This window comes from Pleurodeles waltl, chromosome 4_1 (assembly GCF_031143425.1).
Source record: "Pleurodeles waltl isolate 20211129_DDA chromosome 4_1, aPleWal1.hap1.20221129, whole genome shotgun sequence".
NCBI classification, from domain to species: Eukaryota; Metazoa; Chordata; class Amphibia; order Caudata; family Salamandridae; genus Pleurodeles; species Pleurodeles waltl.
This window is the reverse complement of record NC_090442.1, coordinates 990,190,678-990,214,090: the sequence shown is the minus strand read 5'-3', so window position 1 is coordinate 990,214,090 and position 23,413 is coordinate 990,190,678. Positions and strand designations below refer to the sequence as shown.

Sequence of the window (23,413 nt, the reverse complement as noted above, 5' to 3'; positions counted from 1 at the left end):
CAAGCACCCGATGTGATGTTCACTGTCTGCAAAGTTTTATAAAAAATTACTGGCTTGCAGACTGGGGGCAAGAGAGCAAGAGAGCAGCTCTTCCAGGGCAGCAGTCCAGCAGAGTAGCAGTCATTGTGACAGCACAACAGCCTTTCTTCCTGGCACATTATCCACAGGTCCAGAAGTGCAGTGAGTTGGTAGGGTCAGAAGTGCAATTCTTATACCCAGTGGTAAATTTGAAGAGGAGGAGACTTCAAAGAAGGGATTTGAAGTGCACAGAGGTCCTCCCTTCAAGCCCGGGCTTGAGACTTACTACAGGGGTTTAAGCTGTTCTTTGTGTGGGGACAGGACACAGCTTTATCAGGTGTACATGTTAGGCTATACCCAGGTCCTCCATCCCATCTTGCCTTCTCCCTTTGTGTGTGTGTGTCTAGAGGGAATAGACAAACCTCAGATGCCACCCCTCCCCAGACGTGTATTGGAGATAGGCTGCAGGCACTCAGGGCTACAAGCAGGAAAATGCCAACTTTCTAAAAGTTTGTCTACCACAAGGAAAACCCAGTATGCCCACGGGGCAGGGGCAAATATTCTCAATCTATAAAAATTGCCACAGGAGACTGATTTAGCCAGAGATTCTTGCCAATCAGTCCATACACTCTGTAAACATTTCAGATAAAATGAAATACTTCATTGAATTAAAGATCACTCAGAATCATATGACTCAATCTGCCAAAGAAATGTAAATCAATCCAAAGTGCTAGAATCTTATATTTATGTTGGTTTGAATTAGCAACAGCCATAATCGTACAATGTAATATGGTCTGAAAATGTGAGTTCAGCAGGGCAGATGATGCAGTGCACATGAAAAATATTATAAAACAATCCAAGCAAAACAAACAAATAAAATACAGTGTACATTTCCAGTAGTATCATATGCTGTAAATATAAGGGACAGTCTATTTCTCATTGCTCCTCACGTGTAGCAAAGTTACATTCTTAAACCAAATGGGAAGGTTTTGTCAACAATTCAACCTCCAATAACTCATGAGGTCTCCTCAGGACACAGTCGTCTACTGTTCAAACCTATAAGGTTTGAGTGATCACAGTTAAGACCATCATTAATCCCTATTTAATAATCACCTCATATGTCACATGCAATCGCAACACAAAATGAAGGAACTCCAAGATGCTAGGTAACAACTAATTAATGTGTGTTGAGCCTTTTAGCCCATAGTGAAATTAGGACACATCCTAAATGGTGTTTATACCAACAATTCACAGGCGAGTGAAACCATTGCCATCAATAGTGACAAGCCCAACATAAACGCGTGATTATTCTACCACAAAGTACCTTGATATCTATAAATATTAATGCCTATATCCATTCCTCGCTCCCATCGACATGTTTTTCCAACGTTATGATGACGCTGCAGATGCGCTGCTGTTATCGGTCTGTGCCTCTCTGAAATGACTGCATCGCTACCCTGATATCCGAGTCCCAAATGAACTCCCAACTGCTAATAATAGTGTAACGGGGCATATCACAAGTCAACCCACTGACCAGCCATTAATCTGTGCATGCAAAGGAAAGATTCTGTTCTCACAAAGAGGGACCAGGCAGAATACAATTTCTAAGTGTGATTGTGTCAGACACAGAGCTAAAATGGTATATTTTAATCATCATGATATTCTAGATAAATTGGTCATGAGAGACACAGATATACCACGCACAAATTACCAGTATTTGCATGGATGTTCTATTCTCACCAAGAAGAACCAGGAAAAGTGCGTTTTCAAAGTGAGAATGTAATGTACACGAGGTTATAAAGTGAACTACTGCATCACTCTAATGCTCTGGATTAGTATATAATACAGTAACATGTCTCATCTAAATTCCTCAGCACAATAAGCCAGAGACAAGTTACAGTGAAGTATCAGTGTTTCACACACCCTTAGTAACAGCAGTAATGTAAAGTTATTCCCAGTGGAGGGATCGCAGTCAGTTAAATGGATCTGATATGCATTCAGAATTGTATAATTGGCAGTCTTGTCATATCATTAACATCATTATGGCTCTTCATAGTGCTATGTAAGATGTCTATCTATTTGTATACTTTGACAGTCATTAAGTCCACCAGGTTACCTCCTCTTTTAGGTACCGTAATCACCTACAGCACTTGCCAATAGATATCACCCTCCAATGCCCTTGCTCATTAAAGGTTTTCACCAAAGGAGCTTCTTGTACCTCACACCTTATATAACTTCTGTGTTAGGTGATTCGTTGTTTCACCATCTGGGTAGTTTGTCCAACATAAATCAACATGCAGGGGCATTAGATCATATAGATTATAGATTACGTTGTGTCAATTACAGTTTGAGAGTCTTTTCAAGGTAAATAATTTATGATTCACTTGCAATTCATTTATGTCCCTAGTGAATTCACAAACTAAACAATGCCTACATCCGTAGTACCCTATCACCGAAGGGAGACCCTATATAGCGTCAATATCAATCTTCCTGGTCTCTTCCCTGTTAGCCTGCACTACATAATCCCTGGTGCTTTTGTTTCATTTAAAGGCAACCAGAAGAGGTTCTGTGAACCTTTCAGTCAACATGGGCCAATGTTTAAGAAAAATCTTCTTCACCTCATTGCTGATGGGTGAAAATGTGCTGATCATTACCACTCTTGTTTGTCCCTCATTTCTAGTTCTAAGTGTCAATAGTTCCTCTTTAGGTCAAAACCATGCTCTTTTTAATGCCCTGGAAACTATCTTTCTAGCATATACTTTTTCTAATAAATTCCTGGTTGAATGTTTCAGCCTCCATAAAGTAATGTTCTCTATACATGCAGCACATATTCCTGAACTGACGGCTACTGTAATGAAATAATGAATTCATATCTATGGGCTTCCTATAAAAGGTGGTATATAAGTTCCCATCAACCTGCTTGACTAATATGTCTAAAAAGTTGATTTCATATTTATTATAGTGAATGGTAAAATGCAAATATTGACTCTGATTACTCAACCACATACAGAAATCCCTCAGATCTGTTCCACTGCCTTTCCAACTGAAAACACGTCATCTATGTACCTCCTACAATTCAAGATTTTAGTATAATAAGGGTTGGATTGGGCAAAGATGGTACTCTCTTCAAATTCACTTACAAAGAAATTTGAAACATCTGGGGCAAAAAAGCCCCCATAACAATTCCCTTCTTTTGAATGAAAACATCTATTTGTAATAGAAAATAGTTTTTTTCAAGTACCATGCTTACTCTTTGCTGACAGAGAGGTACCACAAAAGAGGGTTCATTTTAGTCCCTTTGAATTGCTGTATGGGCCCTGTTCAAGGGGAATGCTCAGCCTGATTAGGGAGGAGTGGGAGCAAGCTCCCAGGAAACCTCCCAGGATGCGGCTAGCTACATGCCCATACCCCAGAGCCAGATGGACACTGAAGCAAGCTACTGAAAAGTTGGAGGCAAGTCAGGAGGTAATGAACCAACAGTGGTATAGCCAGATGGCTATGCTTGTGCAATACCAGCCTGGACAAAAAGAGTGGGTGGTGGAGCCAGTGGAGCCCAGGGCCCTCCAAGACCACTGGCCTGGTTCTATGAGGAGAATGAATATAAGGGGGAGGCCATCTACCTGGTGGACCTCAAGACCCCCAAACACCCCCAAAGGGTCCTCCATATCAACCACTTCAACCCCACTATAATAGGTCTGAGGCCACTATGCTGTAGGGGATGGATGGGAGGGAGTCAGAGGGGAGGGAATCTCTCCCTGACCCCCTAGCCTGTGTCCATAGAGAGGGATTGGTCAGTGGAAAGTGCAAATCTTTCCCCTACCCTGACTTTAGAACAACAGAGGGACTGTCACCAATTGATGGAACAGTTCTCCCAATTTTCCCTCATACATACATCTGTGTACCTATGATATTGACACAGGAGACAGTCCCCCGTTAATAAATTAAAATATACAGGCTGTTGGACAAAGGGTGGGCCGGTTTAAAGGATGAAGTATTCAAGATGTTGGAGTTGGGGGTGACTGAACCCTCCAGTAGCCAGTGGTCCAGCTCGGTGGTGCTGGTACCAAAAGCTGCCCCACTGTGCACTGCACCCGAACTCAGGTTCTGTTTAGATTGCAGGGGGCTTAAAGCTGTCACCAAGACTGATGCTTCTCCCATTCCCTGGGCTAACTGACAGATTAGGAGCTGCCCAGTTCCTGAGTGTTTTTGATCTTACTTTGGGATACAGACAGATTGTCTTCACTGAAGGTGCCAAGGAGAGGTGACACCTCTCCACTAAAGAGGGTCCCTACCAATTTAAAGTGATGCCCTTTTGACTGAAGAATGCCTCTGCTAACTTCCGCCTGTTGGTGAACCAAGTCTTAGGTGGTATGGAGGACTTCAGTGCTGCTTTCTTGGATGAAATAGCTTTCTTAAGTAGCATCTAGAATGACCACTTGTTTCGTCTGCAGGACATGCTTCAGGCTGTGGGAAATGAAAGCCTGAGTATTAATGCCAGTAAGTGGCAGATAGGGCAGGGGTCTGTCGTGTACTCTGGGGAACTTAGTGGGTGGGGTAAGGTACAGCCTGTCCAGGCCAAAATAGAGATTATCAAGGCCTGGGAAGCCCTAAACCTCAACCTGAGATGAGAGTCTTCCTGGGTCTCACAGGATGTTACAGGAGGTTTGTCAAGAGGTAATGTGCCATTGTTACCTCCTTGACTTATCTGAGTTCACAGAAGCGGCCCAGAAATGTGATTTGGACTGAGGCATGCCACAAGGCATTTGGGGCCTGATTACAACTTTGGAGGACGGTGTTAAACCGTCCCAAAAGTGGCGGATATACCACCTACCGTATTACGAGTCCATTATATCCTATGGAACCCGTAATACGGTAGGTGGTATATCCGTCACTTTTGGGACGGTTTAACACCGTCCTCCAAAGTTGTAATCAGGCCCTTGATTCCTTAAACAGGTCATGTGCACAGCCCCTGTACTCAAGACCCCAGATTCTTCCAGGAAATTCATTGTCTAAATTAATGCGTTAGAGCATGGCATAGGGGCAGTTCTTTCATAGCTTAATAACAAAGGCCTAGACAAACCTGTATCTTTATTCTCTAGGAGTTACTTTCCCAGGAATAGAGGTAGAGTGCTATTAAAAGATAAGCCTTTGCTGTGGTCTGGCACTGAAGTTGAGACCATACTTGTTTGGGACTCACTTGCGGATTCAGACAGACCAAGGCCCCTCAGGTAGCTATTGCAAATGATGTGGGCGAGAATCCAAAATTATTGAGGTAGTCCATCTCCCTTCAGGGAATGGATTTTACGGTTGAACACAGTCCTGAGTTAGACAACTCCAATACTGATGGTCTATACAGGTTTTTCTCTGCTTTAGTAATGAGAACTCCCAAGAGGTTGGGTAATTCTCCCCACTTTTAGCAGGGGGCATGTTGGACCAGACAGCCTTACAGTGGTCTTCTCCCAAACATTTTGCCTGCTTGACTCATATTTTACTAATTTCTGTTTGTTATCCTTAGGATTCTGAGCACTTTACCACCGCTGACCAGTGCTAAAGTGTATGTGTTCTCTTCCTAAAACATGTTTTGATTGGTATATACCGAATTGGCATATGTAATTTATTTATAAGTCCCTAGTAAAGTGCACTAAATGTAACCAGGGCCTGTAAATTAAATGCTGTTAGTGGGCCTGCAGCACTGCTGAGCCACCCACTTAAGTAGCACTTTAAACTATGTCCCAGGCCGATCCATTGCAGCCTGAATGCAGTGTTTTGTTTTTATACGATCTTTTTATTGAAAACGTGGCAAGTGCATGTAAAACACAGAACATACATACCATGAGTGAAAGGTCAAACAACAATGGAGTATCCACAATATTACTTAGCATGCAGACAGCACTCATCCCTCCCAACCCTTTCGTCTGTTGACACAGTCGGACCATATTGGTCAGAGTTCAACACTGTAGTAGAGTCTAGACTGAGAGAGGTACAAAGATTCCCCCTGTGGGCATTCCGTAGTCCTCATATTGTGATCTATTTTTGTGGGCAGCCTTGGCTCTCATAAGTCACCTTCTCTGCCAACATGCACCAACCTTGACAAACCTCCCGTGATATCCTGTGAGGAAGGAAGGCCCACACCTCAGTCTAAGTTTTGGGGGCTCTCAAGCCAGAATAGTTTCTGTTTTAGCCTATGGGGGCTACACCTTACCTCTGTCCATAAGGTGCCCCAAGTACACCACAGATCCCTGCACAATCAGGCACTTACTGGCCCTGATATCATGCCTGATTATTGCACGGCCTGAAGCACTTCCTGCAGGTGAAAGAGGTGGTCCTCACAGCTATTACCGAAGACAGCTCTGTAGTCCAAGTAAGCAACACTGAAGGCCTCCATACCAGCCAAAACCTGGTTCACCAGCATCTGGAAGTTGTCAGCAGGGCATTTTCAGACCAAAGGGCATCAATATAAACTGAAAGTAGCCCTCTGATGTAAAAAAAGCTAACCCCACTTTAGCCACTTCTGCTGGAGCAATCTGCCAGTACCCTGAAGTTAAATCAAAAGTACCCAGGAACTTGGCAGACCTTAATCTGTCAATGAGTTCAGCAACTCTGGGGACGGGGTGAGCATCAGCCTTAGTGACCGAGTTCAATGCCCTGTAGTCTATGTGGAACCAGAGTTTTGGGGTGGCGCTAGCAGGGGCATTATCAGAACAACTGAGCCGAACCAGGTGCAACTAGAGTGCTCAATCACCCGTGTTCCAACATCTTCGAGACCTCCTCTTTGATGCTGGCCCATACTTTGTCAGAAAGCCTGTGCATTGGTTTTGACTGAGGGCTGCCTCCTGTGTCAATATCATGGGTACAAATCTATGTAAGCCCAAGAGTGAGGGAAAACAGAGATGAACTGTCCTCAAAACTGGTGACAGTCCATCTGCTCTTCTGGGGTCAGGGTAGGGGAGAGGTTGACACCCTCCACTGACCCATCCTTCACTTTTGATAATAGGAGTTTAGGAAGAGAATCACTCTGCTACTCCTCATCATATGTAGTTAGCAGCATGGTGACCTCAGAATTCTCATAGTGTGGGTTGAGGTGGTTAATATGGAGTACCCTTAAGACAGGTCTTGGGATCTTGAGATCCACCAGGTAGGTGCCCCCCCCCTTCCCTACAACTAATCCATGAGGCCCGGTCAAATGGTCTTGCAGGGCCCTGGGCTCTGCAAGCTCTATTACCTCCAAGTTCTCAAAAATTCTCTTCTAGAACTTGGCCATATGGAGGGCTAGCATGTGGCTAACCACATCCTCGGGGGTGTCTTGCGAACTTGCTCCTACCCTTCCTTGACCAGACTGAGAGGTCCCTTAACAGGGTGACCTTACAGAAATTCAAAGAGACTTGTTCCAACCCTCTTCTGTGGTACTGCCCTGTAGGCAAAGAGCAGGCATGGTAAGGGGATGTCCTACTTCCCCCTCACGGTGTTCCGGCAGGCCCATAATCAGGGTCTTGTTAAGTATTACAACAACCCCATTTGTTTGTAGATGGCAGGGAATGGAGAACTGTTAAGTTACTCCACACTCCTTCCTCATTGGCTTCATCTACGAAGACAGGAAGTTGGTGCCCCTGTCAGACACCACTTCTTTAGGAAACCCTGCTCAGGTGAAAATCTCAATCAGGGCCTTAGCCATTGCAGGTATTGTTACAGTCCTCAGAGATATGGCCTCTGGGTATCTAGTGGCATGGTCTACTAACGCCAGGGAAAACCTGTTGCCTCAGGCTGTCTTGGGGACAATGGGTCCTGCAATGTTAATGCCCACCCTCTCAAATGGGGTGGCAATGACAGATAAGGGATCAGGGGAGTTTTCAACTGTTTCCTTCCTTTCCCTTGGCCTGGAAGGTGAGGCAAATCCTACAAAATGCATCCGAGGAGATCCTTATAGAGAGACAATACAAGTGGGAGACAAGCCTGGCATAGGTCTTGTCCTTCCCCAGATGTCTTGCCATGAGAATTTCATGAGCCAGGCACAGTAGGAAGGCCCTGTAGAATTGGGGACTACCAACACATGTATTGCCCCAAAGAATGGACCTTAGGCTCAACATACTGAAGGCCATTGTTCCATTATAAGAGGTGATCTCCAGAGTCCAGAGGTATCACCACCTACTTGTGCTTCATCTTGCCGCTGCATGCTGTCCTGGGATTGGCACTCCTTCTATGCCTTACAGAAGTCCTCCCTGGTGAGTCCTCCCTCTGCTTGCCATCCAACAAGCTGATGCAGGTCACCAATAGAGGCAATGTCCTCCCTGGTAGGCTCCAGGGCTGTCTCCTTCTGTGCTCCATCCATCTGTACTATGGAACATTCAGGGGCTGGTTTCCCACACACCCTCCCTCTCTTGACAGCTGTCTGGGATATTTGTTCAGGAACCAGACCTTCTTGGCTCCCCTCCTGAACAACCATGGACTCAGGCAACCCCAACATTTCCAGGTGTAACCTGAGCTCCACTTCCTTCCAGGTAGTGTGCTCCAGGTCACTCTTTAGCAGACAGTCCACATGCTGCTACTGCAACATGGTAGAATCTATTGGGAATCACTTTCTCTGAGGACACCAGATGACACCTGACAATGGTCATAATAGCTGCTGTGTCCCTCAGAGCCTTCACCCTCTACCTGTTAATAGTGACCCACTGCCTAAACGTAGAAGTACTGGAAGGCATGTGGGCTTTGGGCACCATCTCCCTGTCATCCAGGGACACTAAGGTAAGCTCACTAACCTCCCCTACACTAATTGGGTCTTCTCCTCCCCAAATACTACTCGAAGCAACCCTGGGACTTGCCCATCACTGGGGGACTGTGCTTGCTTGTGGACTCTTGAAATCACCCTTGGTTTGCCCGTGCGGATAATACTCATAGCTCTTGGGGATAAACTTGCCACTGTTCTTATCAAAGAAGCTTATTTTCTCGTGGCCAGATTGGGATCTGAGAATTGTTTTGGGGACATTGACAGAACAGTTTCTTGTTTTTATCCCCCTCTTCTTTCTTCTGGAGGTAATCCTGACCACCCTTTTGGAAGTCACCCCAGATGCCTTCTTGGACACTCAGGTGCTGACCCAGTAGTTCGCCTACTTAGGGGGTAGTCAGCTTGCTGTCTACCAGGCTTTGGTGGAGCTCTGTTAAACAGCTCCCTCAGAATAAGGTTGCTCAGCCCAACAAAATCATTCACTTCACTGCCTCTTCCCCAGCCTTTCAGTGTCTTGCTTAAATAGTCTCAAAAACTCCACCCAGGACTATGTTGGGAGATTGTGGCTGCCCCTGAGCCTCTGACGGTATTTCTCAGGGGGATCCCAAATTTTGAAAGAGGAATGGCCTTCATGGGGGCATACGTAGCCTAATACTCTACCTCAAGTGTAAGGAGTATTTCTATCCCCATGTACCTCCACAAGCTACTCCTCAGTCCTCATTTAGGCCCTTGTATATCCTCAGAGCTACCTAAAACCTCAGCTGCAACCACATAGCTGGACACCAGATCATTGGGTATGTGGACCCTCACCTCTTCAGTGGGCGCTTCTGGTATGTTACCACTGACATGGCTGTACTCCACCTACTTGTCTTTTATGGCCATGTCCTTGAAACTGAGCTCCTGGGCCATTTTCCTCTCATCCATGGCCAGTCTCTACTCCTGCAGATGCTCTCTCAACCTTCCTATTCCCAGCCTCATCCTGGCCAACTGAAGCTAGTGTTTCCTCCCCTCTTTCCTCCTCTATAGCTCCTCTGAGGTTAGGCTCCTAGCAGACACACTGCTCCCTGCTCCATCCTGGGCATCCTGGTCATCTGCTAAGGTTAGATTGGGCTCTGTTTGCAGCTCGGGACCCTGCTCTACGTCCTCTCTCCCCTCATCCTTTGACAGTGCTACCGCCTTCTCATTGTCATCATCATTATCCTCTCCTCAGGAGGACTACCACCACTGCACCTCCACAAAGGACCTAGAGATCCAGTTTGGTAGCCCGCTTGTCTGTTTTCAGCACCCTCTTTTTGCAGAGTTTCAGAAGCTGCAACTTTATGGTGAGACAAAAAGGAAGGTAGCAGTACATACATTTAGAAAAGAAGGAAAATAGCCAATTGGAAGCTAAGGAAGAATTTAAAAGGAGGACACACTAAGGTCCAATTATTTATCTAGGACTTTTGTGGAACACAAATCACTGTGTAGCATTGTGCAAACACAAGTCCTGATCCACAGTGATGACTCAATAAAAGGCTGTGCCTAACCCAGGGCAGCTTGGCACAAAAGCAGGCAGGCCACACCTCACCCACAAGACAATCAGGGACCTGGGGTCAGTGGCAGCGGGCACACAGTTTAGGGGACAGAGGCACAGGCCAACAGGGACACTGAGAGGACTGCTGTGCACCAGAGGGAGGACCAGCCCAGGGAAACAACTCTCCAGGAGGCACTCTCCGAGATCCTGGGAGCCTACCAACATTCTGAGGACACGATGGGCTAGATCCTAGACAACGTGAAGGAGAACAGGCGGCTGCAGGAGGGACGGTATTAGGGGATCAGGGAGGACTTGCAGGCCATCAACACCACCCTGATCTCCATAGGAGGGGTGCTGACAAACATGGCCAACATCATGAGGGAGGCAACAGCACACCAGCGGGCCCCTACGACTAGCCAGTCAACAGAACATCCCTCCACTTTCAGTGCCGCTAGTGGCCAGAAGGCCCCACCACAGGACCCACAGGCCACTAGCATCCCTCCCCCTATAGAAGTTGAACCACCCCGCAAATGTTCCCTGCGAACCAGACAGAAGCCAGAGACACTTGCCAAGACCACAGCCAGGAAATTAGACTCTCCTTATTGTCCCCCTTGTGTCCCACTCAGTCACCTTGTCCACCTTGAACTGCTATTGCTCCCCTTCCTATGTCCCCCTTGGACACTGCACCTGTGCTACAAACAGACTGGAACAATACCCTGGACTTTCCTCCATTATCACCCGATTCCATTGCACTTTACCCTCAATTTTGTAGCCCTACAATAAACACCCTTCGATAAAACTACTCAACTACTGGTATTTCATGTATTGCAAATTTTTTTTGATTGAAAGAGCTATAACCATTGCAAATGCACTGTACATAGTGACAGTATATAATGAATGACCTGTTGCTGGCTGTTGTGATCACATCAGGTCATTGTTGTCATATCACCAATATCTGTAAAATGAAAATCCATAGGTAACAGTAGGTAGGGGACACAAGTGGTTAATGCCATCATGCCAATGCCACACAGAATACAACAATAGTCATAGAAATGTGAAGTTGCACTGCCTCACCTGTGTGTAATTGGAAGTACTGACGGATAACTAATGTTCTGTTGTCCACATCCTCATCCCCTGCCTCCTCATCCTCACTCTCCTCAGGGTCCACTGCTGCCACAGGGGCAACTCCAGTCTCCTCCTCCTGCAGAAAAGGTACATGCCATCTGAGTGCCAGGTTGTGCAACATGCAGCATGCACTACTATCTGGCAGACCTTCTTGGGTGAGTAGTACAGGGATCCACCTGTCAGATGAAGGCACCTGAACCTGGCCTTCAGGAGGCCGAAGGTTCTCTCAATTATCCTTCTGGTTTGCTCATGTGCCTCATTATAACGTTCTTCTGCCCTTGTCCTGGCTTTCCTCACAGGGGTCAGCAGCCACAATAGGTTTAGGTGACCAGAGTCACCTGCAAATATTGAGGGGCAACATTTAGCCACACACTGTCCTATTTGGCCAACAGCATAGACATACACCAACATACACTGGGTGGGCACCAAGGCTCACTTATTAGCCACACCCTGTGCCTTTGTAGTTGGGACATAACATTTGGGATGCTGCTATTCCTTAGTACAAAGGCATCATGCACCGACCCAGGATACTTAGCATTGACATGGGAGATGTACTGGTCCGCCAGGCACAGCATCTGCACATTCATGGATTGGAAACTGTTACAATTCCTGTACACCTCTTCATTTTGCCTGGGGGGGACAAACGCAGTATGTGTTCCATCAAGCTTCCCAATTATCTTGTGGATATGTCCCATTGCATAAAACCCGGCATTCACAGTGGCCAAATCTTCCACCTGGGGGAAAGCAATGTAGCTGCACATGTGTTTTATCAGGGCAGACAAGACTCTTGCCAGCACTGTTGAGAACATTGGCTGTGACATTCCTGCTGTCAAGCCCACTGTCACTTGGAAAGAACCAGTTGCCAGGAAATGGAGCACTGATAGAACTTGCACAAGATGGGGGATCCCAGTCGGATGGCGGATAGCTGACATCAGGTCAGGCTCCAACTGGGCACCCAGCTTTGTGATTGTGGCCCTGTCCAGTCTATAGCTGAGTGTTATGTGCCTGTCCTCCAGTGTAGCCAAGTCCACCAGGGGTCTGTACACGGGGGAATGTCTCCATCTCCTATTCATCTGCAGCGGTAAGTATCTAAGGGACACAATAGTTAGTAGGCTGTCACAATTGGAACAACTATACCACTACAGCAGTCCACATCGTGCAATCATGTTTTGGGACAGTGGAATGTTAACGTTTGTGCTTTTAGTCTTGTGACGCAGCAATTACCGATAGGCCAGTTCACCCCCCATGAAATGGCAACCAACTGTCCTGCGTAGAGCGACAGGTGGAAGTGAGGTAATTCTGCCGAAGTTGTGCCTCGTGGCAGTAGTGAACTGCTGTGCAATTCCTCATTGAATAATATTGGGCCCTATGGGGTACAGTGGGCGATGGGGATCTACGCCAGCAGTGACGATATACACCGCCGCGGACGTGACTGCCATTTTATTTCACATTCCTCACTTGTTTCCTGACCTTCCACAGGAGAGGACCTACACTGCATGTGCTGTGACCTGTGTCTGCAACCTACCATGGCCTGTGTGACCGGGGAAGGGCCCCAGCCTTCACTTTGGAGGAGTTGGAGTGACTGGTGGATGGGGTCCTACCCCAGTACGGACAGCAGTATGGGCCTTCACACCAACAGGTGAGTACACTGTGGGCACGATGCATGTGGCATGAATGCATGGAGTTGTGTGTGAAGGCATTGTATAAGGGTGGTGGGTGGGTTTCTTCTTCACGGTGTACATGTTGTGGGCTGGCTTATGTGTTTTGCAATGTTGATGGGATCGGGTATGGTGGGCCATGTGTGTGACAGGCTGAACTGTTCATTTAATGGAGTTCTCCTGTATGTATTACCTCTGCAGGTCAGCACCCATCAAAAAAAGGGATTATGGCGTGCCATCGCCAAGGACGTGCGGACCCTGGGGTCTATGGCAGATGGAGCACCCACTGTCGGAAACGGTGGGAGGACCTGAGACGCTGGGCACAGAAGACCGCAGAGGCCCAGCTGGGGATGGCCTCCTAATGAGGAACGGGTGCCCGTCAGACCCTGACCCCCCCTGATGGCCCGCATACTGGCAGTGGCCCACCCTGAGCTGGATGGGAGCCTAAGGGCATCACAGCAGCCACAAGGTGGTGAGTGCAGTGGCTATCATTACAACTTATGGCTGGTGGGGTGGTATCCGGGTGGAGGTTGTATGTAAGTGGGTGCCCCTAAGGCAAGGCCAGACATAGCAGTGTAGGTCCCCTCAAGGCTAAGGGCTGAGTGGAAAATACAGGTATCCTAGCTTGTTAATATTATCATATAAGCAGGGCTGCGTGGGTCCCAGGTGTGCTGCAGTTGGTGGTTTGTGCTCCTCCTTATGCCTTGGTGACTAGCCATTTCATAGTAGGCCAAAGCATAGTGCATAGGCCTGTTCCCTGTGTGTGGGGGTGCTGTGTACGCCAACGGTGGTGTTGGTGCAGTCATTGACCCAGTGTATCCTTTGTCTCTTCCCCCCCTTTCTTGTTTTGTCATCCTGTCCTTATGAGCATTAGCATCATCTGGCGGAGGAGCACCGGTGACAGAGGGAGCTGCACCCACAGGACCCTGGAGGCAGAGTCCACCAACGCAGAGGAAACCAGTGGGACAGAGGGTGAGAGGAGCACCACGGCAGAGGCTGGAGTGGACAACAAAGACTCTGATACCTCCTCCAATGGGAGCTACCTGGTGGTGGTGGACACCTCTGTGACCTCCCCAGCTGCAGGTACAGCCACCACCCCCGTACCAGCACTGCCCTCCCAGTAGCCCCTCAGCGAGTTGCCCGTGCCTGCTCACCCAGGACGGTGGGCATCTCCTTCGCCCCAGTCACCCAGGCCCTGCCCCAGTGAGCCCTGCTGCCATGGGTGAGGAGGCTATTGACCTCCTGAGATTCATCTCTGTAGGGCAGTCAACCATTGTGAATGCCATCCAGGGGCTGGCATCCCAGATGCAGCAATGCAATGCATTCCTGGAGGGCATTCATGGTGATTGCCAGCCAAACAGAGATCGAATCAGGCTCAGGCCTCCTCTTTGATGACAGTTATTGTCCCTGTTTCAACCGTCCCCCCTCAAACTTCCACTTACCAGTCCCATTCTCCTCAACCCCAACCCATCCCAAGCACACAGACAGACAAGCATAAAAACAAGACAACACCCAAAAGTAGCACAGGCAAACACAAGCACCACACTTCATCCCACAGGCACTCACACAAACACCATACAGTTGCAGACATGACAACATCCACTGCCTTCACTGTCTCACCCTATCCCCCTCCTCCACCTCCCTCCCAGTTCACCTACATGCACTTCATCAATATCCACTACCAGCATCATCACCACACCAAGCAGAACACACACCTTACTGGCAGACACCTCCACAACATCCATGCAGGCGTACCCTGTGTCCTCTCCCACTGTGTCTGTCCCCCCCTCATAAAGGACACAAACGAAAGTACTCAGACACCTACAGCCATCCACCTCACAACAGCACACAGCCCATGCACCTGCACCCAAATCCAGCAGACATACTCCCCCAACAACCACTCCCTCATCCTCCTTTCCCATTACTCCTCCCTCCTCCCGCCCCAACATCCGTAAAAAGCTTTTCTTTTCCCAGATTGACCTCTTCCCAACCCTTCCCCCCGAGGACACAGCCAAGCACCTCAGCCAAATAGTCCATGGGGACAGTGGTAGCACCACTGACTCATGGTGGTAGTGATACAAGACCAACAACACTGAAGGGAAAGGAGCCAGCCCCACCTGGGATGAAAAGAAAGAGTCCGGCACCAGCTGTGAGGAAGGGGAAGGAGCATGCACTAGCTGTGAAGAAGGGGAAGGAGCCTGCACCAGCTGTGAAGAAGGGCAAGGAGCCTGCACCAGCTGTGAAGAAGGGGAAGGAGCCTGCACCACCCGGCAGAGGACGGGAGAACCCATCCACCCCTGCCAGGAAGGGTAAAGGATCCCCAACCGATGAACAGGAGGACAAGAGGCACTCTAAGTCAGGCAAACACCGCCACCACCACCAGCTGTCACGGGCCTCCAATGCCAGCTGACCGGCCAGGGACAGGCTGGAGGAAACAGGGTACGTTATCCAGAAGGCAGCGCTGCTTGCAACGCTGCCCTGTCGGATAATATAATCCGCCTTCGTCAGGCTGCCTATTGGTGGTAGACTGGCGGTGGCAGAGGGCCGCCTTTGTTAATAATATGGCAGTTCAGAGCACCATGCCAGTGGCGGTCTTTTCCACCGGCATGGCAGTCTGAACCGCCAAGTTCATAATGAGGTCCTTTGTGTTTAATTATGCAACAATGGGACACATGCACCAAATGCCAGTTACAAAGTATGCTTTGACAAGTATATTATTTTATTAACTCATTTACATACTAAGAGACCTGTTCATAAAATGATTCTTAGTGGATCATATTCTGGCCTACACGTTGAACATTAAATAGGCAGTTTGCAAACTGCAACTTGCTCCAAATGGTGGGGAAGCATTAGCAGACCAAAACGGTTATAATCATCTTAAAATTAAAACATTTTTATTTGTATGTAGCCCACTTTCCCTAAAAGACACAATGCAACATTTGAAAAAGCTTGTTCTTTTTTAAAACTGTTTGTTAAACAATAGGCAATGGTCCCTTCCCCATTCTTCCACAAACTTTTCCCAATGTGACTCCTTCACGTTTGCAATTGGCGTATCATCCAAACTCAGAAGTAAATACTTTTCAATCTTTTGAGACTGTAATACTATATCAAAATATTGCTATGTTACATATCATTTCAGGTGTTTAAGGATACACACAACTAGACCCTTCCAAATAATGAATAAGTGTAGGATGTATTTTAGTGGTTTGTAAAAGTGTATTGATTCAAAAAATTGGAACTGTACATTAGAAAAAGCTTTTTTGCATTTACAAGGCCTGAAGTAGAATATTTGCAGTAATAAAATGCTTTTTACGTGTACCCTCATATCTTCATAATATAAAAAACAGGAGACAATGCACATTAAGAATCATGCATGGAGGGAAATTAAAGAAGAGATACTTTCAGTGGTTGATGAATAGATTGTAGTGCCTATTGTGGTTTTAGTTGGTGGAGGTGACGTGGCAATAGAAATAAATAATTATGGAATTATTGTCAAAAGCCAAATGTTATAATATTTCAAATGCACTCATAACTATTTGTAAAAAAAACTGAATGCACTAATCTTTTTTCCTCTTTGGTGTTGGGCAAGAGAAAATAATCAATACATTTCAAATATTTTTGTTATGAAAACAGTTCTCAATCAAAATTATTTTTATCACAGAAATAAAATTGAACAAGACAAACATACATTTGACAACTTTTTTCAATCAGTTACATAGCTAAAAAGAAAATGTTATGAATTTATAAAATAAACCTCCTCTTTAGGTGTAGCAACAACCCGTATTACAATCTGGACTCAATATTGTGAGGTATTTGCCATATGCGGTAAATAGCATTACCCAAGGGTGGTGTATTTACCTTGAACGGAAAGTAAATCCTACTCTTAGATTTTAACACGAAATTAGACTTAAAATGCTGAATTGGTTTTAACAGACTTAATTTGTGTATTTTCTCCTTTAGCTGAACTTTCCCCCCAAAATATTTTTAGGTATGACCTGCTGGAAAACGATGGGAGTGTGATGATATAATAATTTTGATTCTTGTGAAATTAACTAACAATGCTATGTGAGTAGAATCATTTATGACAATAACATGAACTGATATACTAAATTTGCTTCTTGAGACTTCACTTCATTTCTATTGAATGGTTGTCTCATGAACTGTGAGTGGAACAAATACAAACACGCCAAAATATACTGTAAAAGTAAAAAATTCTCACTAACAATCTTGGATTTACTTTATACAATATAATTGGAGATTTTGTTTACAATTATGTAATAATGGCCGCATTCACTAAATGCCAGTCACAAAAAACTGGTTACAACGCACATAGAAATTTACAAAGCAACTTACATAGCAATAAGTCGATTCATGACATTCTGAAGATATCATGTTCCAGTTTACCTGATGAATATTAAATAGGAAGTTTGTAAACTACAACACACCTCAACTGGTGGATGTAGGAAAGTGCCTTTTTGGATGGTCACCCCACACTATTTGCTCTAGATGCTGTTGGTTATGACCATGACAATGCACTGGAGCCTTCTCACCAAGCCCCAGTGCTGTCCCTCTCTAAATTGGTAATGGTAATTTGATATCCCAAATTAGCAAGTACTTCAACCCCCTTATAAGTCCCTAGTATTTGGCACCAGTGGTACCCAGGTCATGGGTTCTAAAGGGGACACCAGGACCTAAAACACTATTTGTGCCACCTTGAGTGACCCAAGTAAACTATTGAGAGCTGGTCTTTCAATGCATACTGCTCAAACTCGACTGTACCCACATCATATGTGGCACAGTCCCTGCACTGTATTTATTATATGTTGGTCAACCCAAGGTAGACCTCCAGGGCCCAGCAGGCAGGGTATATTATACTAAGGGTGTGGACATATAAGTGCAAGCTTATATGTCCCTATAGTTGCCTTTCCCATTAAAGGCTACTATAAGTGAATGTCGGTCCATAGGATAGCATGGGATGGCACAAAGTGATAACTCCATTATGGTATCGCTGAAGTGGGTCATGTATGGTATCAAACAATATGCCTTCTCACCCCTGACATGAAACTTGTGTTGAGGGTCATGTTGCAAAGACCCAGAAAGCAACCTTAGACGTTTCGCATCAAGCTATCCCAGTTTTCCTGTGCTCTGACTGACAGCCAACATTTGCTGCCGCCCAGACAGGATTCTGACTCTCTGGGTAGAGGTGCGAACATTTCCAGGAGTCAGGACAATGGCCTGGATGGGAAGGAGGTCACACCTTCCTCTCACACAGGAAGGCTAGTGAAGTGGCACATCAAGGTTGTGAGCTTCAAAGGGCACACTGCCTTTGAAATGTAGGAAGGCTATCTCCCAGTGGCGGACAAAGCCATACCCTGCTTCTCATGCACATTTGCACCCAGGCAGGTGGAAAATTATTCAGGTGGTGTACGCCCGAAAAGGCTAGCTGCACCTCTTGGGTGGGCAACTTGGTCTGTATGGCTGAGGAAGACTTCTGCTATATTGACAAGTGGTATAATAGAAGGTTCTGGGTGGAAAAGGCACCCCAACCCATCGGATGTGGTCACCTCAGGGGCGGGTTATCCACTTGGGCTAGTAGGCCATTGGCTACTTGCACCCCCACCCCTGACACACATAAATCTGGCATTTAAGGGGCTCTCCTGGCACCAAACCTCAGATCTGTAACAACTTATGAAGAAAGGATATGAGAAGACATGCATCCATAACAATAGGAAACTGCACTAACAAGGCATGATATCTTAAACTTGTGGCACCCTCCTGGAACTGCTAGACTGCAGATCAATGCACCCAAGACTGTTTCCCCCTAGTAAGAGGGAACTCCTTTGTGAGCCAAAGGCAAGACCACACCCCCTTGGACCTGTGGCACTAGTCCCCTGACCACATCAGGTAAAAATAACTCACTGAGTCATCAGGCGCTCCAAGGGATCGCCCAAAGACAGGTAGTCCAGTGCATTGTGGGAAGTGCAGTATAGCTCCCTGCCAAGTTACAGCCAGCTACTGCTTTCCACTGGACCTCTGGTAGGGGAGATAACTCCTCCTCCACATACCACTGCCAAGGCTTGTTGGTGGCCAGCCGGGTCATCACCACCTTTACTTGATGCTGCAACTCAAAAGTACAATGCAACACCTCCTTCCGACATTACCGGTGGCTCAGTTGTTTTTGTATCTACTTCTTCACCCGCACCATCTCAGTGGTAAAACCAGCAACCGCAGCTCTCATGCAGTACCAAGGATTCCCAAGCATTCCTCTGCACCAGAGATACTGAGATTAGGTTGTTCTGTCTGGTGAATCCTGATCCAGGGCCCACTCAAGCTTAATCTCCACTGAACTCCCACAAACTCGACCTGCAAGTGACTGAGTGTTACATGTACCGTTTTTCAGTACCCAGGTTTCCCTCGTTCAGTACCAAGGAGAGTCAGGACACCCCTGCATCGGGCCCACAAGCCAGGTAAAAATGGTGTGACTGTCCCAGCTTGGTCTAGGGACCCGCATGACCTTAATCATAAGTGGGTTCCTCTGAGCTCACCCCGTAAGTGACGGAGGGGCTCATTATGATTTTAGCTGGCGGCAGAGGCTATTTCTGTTTTGCACCCGCTGGCTCTATTATGAGCTTCCCTCTGGGCCAGCGGGCAGAAACAGTGTTTCCACCCACTGGCCCAGCAGGAAACTACCCACAACATTGACGCTGGTTCGTAATCAAGGTGATGACAATGTTGCAGTGCATTGGGTGTGACTGTAATTCTGCCAGTGAAAAGCGTGACAGGGCTGCCCTTGGAGGCCCCTGCATTACCCAGGTCTCCACCAGCCTTTGCATGGCAGTGGAGCTAACATCCAAAAGCTGGCTGACATGGGACTCGAATTCCCAGGACAGCGGTGCTTGCAGCCCTGCCCTGGCAGATTAAGACCGCAGGCACCGCCAGGCCGTCGACCAGTGAAAAAGGTGCAGTGCCATCAGTTGGACCATGGCACTCCTGCCACAGTCATAATGTGGCTATTTTGAGAATATTCCACAGTGAAGCCTAACCAGCATCATTGTATAATACTCCACTTTCTTACAGTGGCCATCACAGTGATGGTAGCCTTCTAATGTTGGCAGATCAACATGTCCGTGATTGTTCTGAAATAAAGTAAACCTTTTTTCGTCTCTACTCTTCAACACAGTTTTTTTTCACATTCACAAAGTGTAAGGAGTCCCAAACTAACACCATTCTGTTTGCGGATGGGATATCACCCAAACTCTGGGGTCTGCAGTTTTTTATGGTGTTTGACTAGTTTACACTTGCAAAATATTGATCCATCAAATATTGATTTGGGTTTTAAATGGGATTCCCAACATTTGACTTTTTCAAATACTGAATAGGTCAAGGTTGTAATCCCATTTTAAGAGTCTGCAAAAGATTACTGACTTCCAAATTTGGATTCATGAAGTAGAAAAAGCATCTTTGTATTTGCAAACTCTGAACTGTAGTATTGCAGCTATAAAAGTACTTTGTACATGTAGGTGAATATTTTCATAATATGAAACTAAAATTAGTAGGCAATGCACATTAAAAAGAAATCAGGGGGGAAATCATTGAAATACATACTTCCAGTCGTTGATGTAAAGACCGTAGTGCCGGTTGTAGTTTTAGTGGGTGGAGGTGTGGTGACTATAGAAATAGACAATGATGGAACTATTATCAAAAAGCCACATGCACTGATATTTCAAATCTTTTTTTAAGTATTTGTCACAAATTTGGAATACATATATATTCTTTAATCTTTAGTGTCAGGCAAATTAATGTAACTTATCAATTTTCTTTACTCTTGCAAATCAAACATTTCTTATAATCAAGTTATTTTTCTCACAGAGGGAAAATCATTATATAAAAAAGAAATGCTAACAATTTGGGACTCAGAAATGCGGGCTATTTACCACATGTGGGAAATACTGTTACCCTAGAGAGATGAATTTACCATGTGTGGGTCATAACTCATTCTCCTTGTTTTCATCATGAAAAAGAGACATAGAAAGCTGAATTGTTTTTAACACTCTGAGGGGGTCATTCCGAGTCTGGCGGTCTTGAGACAGCCAGACTCGGGGTGGCCATCATACCGCCAAGGTAGTGGTGGTCCGATCCGCCAAATTCCAACTGCGGCCGAAACGTTGCGGTAATACCGCTGACACCGCCAGGCTGGAGACAGCCTCAAGTCTGGCGGTCCCAGCGGTTGTAATCCGCAAGGGCAGCGCTGCAAGCAGCACTGCCTGCCGGATTACGAGTTCCATTCCGCCAGCCTTTCCATGGTGGTTCACACCACCATGGAAAAGCTGCCAGAATGAGTGTGCCGGGGGCATGGTCTGTGCAGGGGCCCCCATGCAGAGCCCCATCGCGCATTTCACTGCCCGAATTACGTGCAATGATATGCGCGATGTGTGCTGCTGCACCCGCTGCACCGCCACATTGGCGCCGGCTTAATTCCGAGCCGGTGTTAATGTTAAGGCCCCCTTTGCCGCAGGGCTGGAGGGTCGAAAAAAAAATTCCACCCGCCGGCCCTGCACTGAAATCGGAATATGGCTGGCAGTGTCCTGACGGCACCAGCGATCAGGTGGCGGGTTGGGTTTGGCTGGCGGCCTCCGCCACCAGCCAAACTTGGAGTGACACTCTGAATGCCATACATGTTGCCTTTTAGTGAGCCTTTCCCCAATAACGTCGTTCAAGTTTAACCTGCTGAAACTTAACAGTGGAAAACTATGAGTGTATGATAATATAATAATTTTGCTTCCTGTGCAAACCCCTGTTTCCGCAGGAAACAGAATTTAACCCTGAACTTGTAATGCATGCCCAATCCATCAAATGCACTCAATGTATGTTTTTAAAAACAATGAAGCATATAGAGTATGACTACATGCAGTGGTGAAATGAGAACAAAATGCTATATGTGTAGCATTATTTGTGACTGTAACATGAATTGTTGCCATGAATTTGCTTCTTAACACTTCAGTTCACTGCTATTGAATGATCATCTCACTAATTGCGTGTGGAACAATTTCAAAAACTCCAAAAGATTTTGTAAAGTCTGCGTTTTGTTTACTTTACTTTATACAATGTAATGCAAATGTTGCTTTCAATTACGTAACTATGGGCCACGTGCACTAAATACCAGTCACAAAATATGGTTCGACCACTAAAGAATTATTCTAACCAATTTTCGTACTTAGAAACATGTTCATGAAATTCTGATTCTGACTGGATCATATTCTGGCCTACCTGTTGAATATTAAATAGGAAGTTTGCAAACTATGACTTGCTCCAATTGGTGGACAGGTGTCAGCAGACCACTATATCTGTGTTTGCCTTAAAGTTAAAACATTTCTGTTTGTACGCATCCTATTTTACTTAAAGGATACAATGTAGCACTAGGAAAAAGTGGTACTTCAAAAAAATGTTTATTGAACAGTAGACAATGGTCCCCTGCCTACTCTTCACCAAACTTTTGTGTTTTACATTCACTAAGGGGAACGGGCCCCAAGATGAGTCCTTCATTTTTGCAATGAGTGAATCATCCAAACTCAAGAGCAAAATATTTTTTAATCTTTTGTGTCCGGAGTACACCAGCAAAATTAGTTGCATCACATATCAATTAATTTTCTTTAAGGGATACCCACAACTTGACCCTTCCAAATAATGTATACATGTAGATTGTAATCACATTTTAGGAGTTTGTGAAAGTTTATTGATTCCAAAGATTGGATTGATACATTAGACAAAGTATTTTAGAGTTTGCAAGACCTGAAGTAGAGTACTTGTAGCACTAAAATGCTTTGTACATGTGGTTTCATATCTTGATATTATGACAAAAAGCAGGAGGAAATGCACATTAAGAAGCATGCATGGAGGGAAACAATTAAAATCCATACTTCCGGTGGTTGATGTGTGGATCATAGTGCCTGTCGTGGTTTTGGTGGGTGCAGGTGAGGTCGCTATAGAAATAAACAATGATAGAAGTGTTATCAAAAGCTGAATGTTTTAATATTTTAGATGCGCTTATGACTATTTGCCCATAAAGTTTAAATGCACTAATATTTTTGACTCTAGTGTTGTGCAAAGGAATATAATCAATCAATTTTAATTGCTTTTGGTATGAAAAATTGCTAACCAGAGTCCCCTGCAACAACTCCTGAAGAAATCAACCAGCTGACCACTGCCCCGTGGCCAAAAAGGAGATTGCGCCAGGTGGATTCTGGGAGTTGTTGTCCACACCCCCAAGGATCATCTTAGAGCTTCTGGACCCCTGGGGTGAGCTGTGGACCCCAGAAGAACCTGAAAGGAACATCTGAGAGAAGATCCAGACGTTTGGAGAAGTTTGGAGAACCTTTGAAA

At 45.9% G+C, this 23,413-nt stretch overlaps 1 protein-coding gene across 50 annotated transcripts in view; it reads right to left on the bottom strand.

The window, feature by feature from the left end:
• The window catches only part of LOC138288307 (mucin-19), a 1,675,551-nt gene that overhangs the window by 508,188 nt on the left and 1,143,950 nt on the right, over positions 1 to 23,413 (bottom strand). For 45 of the 50 annotated variants that reach the window (XM_069229764.1, XM_069229784.1, XM_069229763.1 and 42 more), the window contains 2 exons: positions 22,951 to 23,013; positions 20,639 to 20,701 (listed from right to left, as the gene is read on the bottom strand). The exons of 1 other annotated variant lie outside the window; for it this stretch is intronic. In XM_069229764.1, the coding sequence (XP_069085865.1) occupies positions 20,639 to 20,701; positions 22,951 to 23,013 (126 nt within the window). The remainder of the gene's footprint in view (positions 1 to 20,638; positions 20,702 to 22,950; positions 23,014 to 23,413) is intronic. 4 more of the 50 variants (XM_069229800.1, XM_069229806.1, XM_069229799.1 and 1 more) reach the window with 2 other exon arrangements.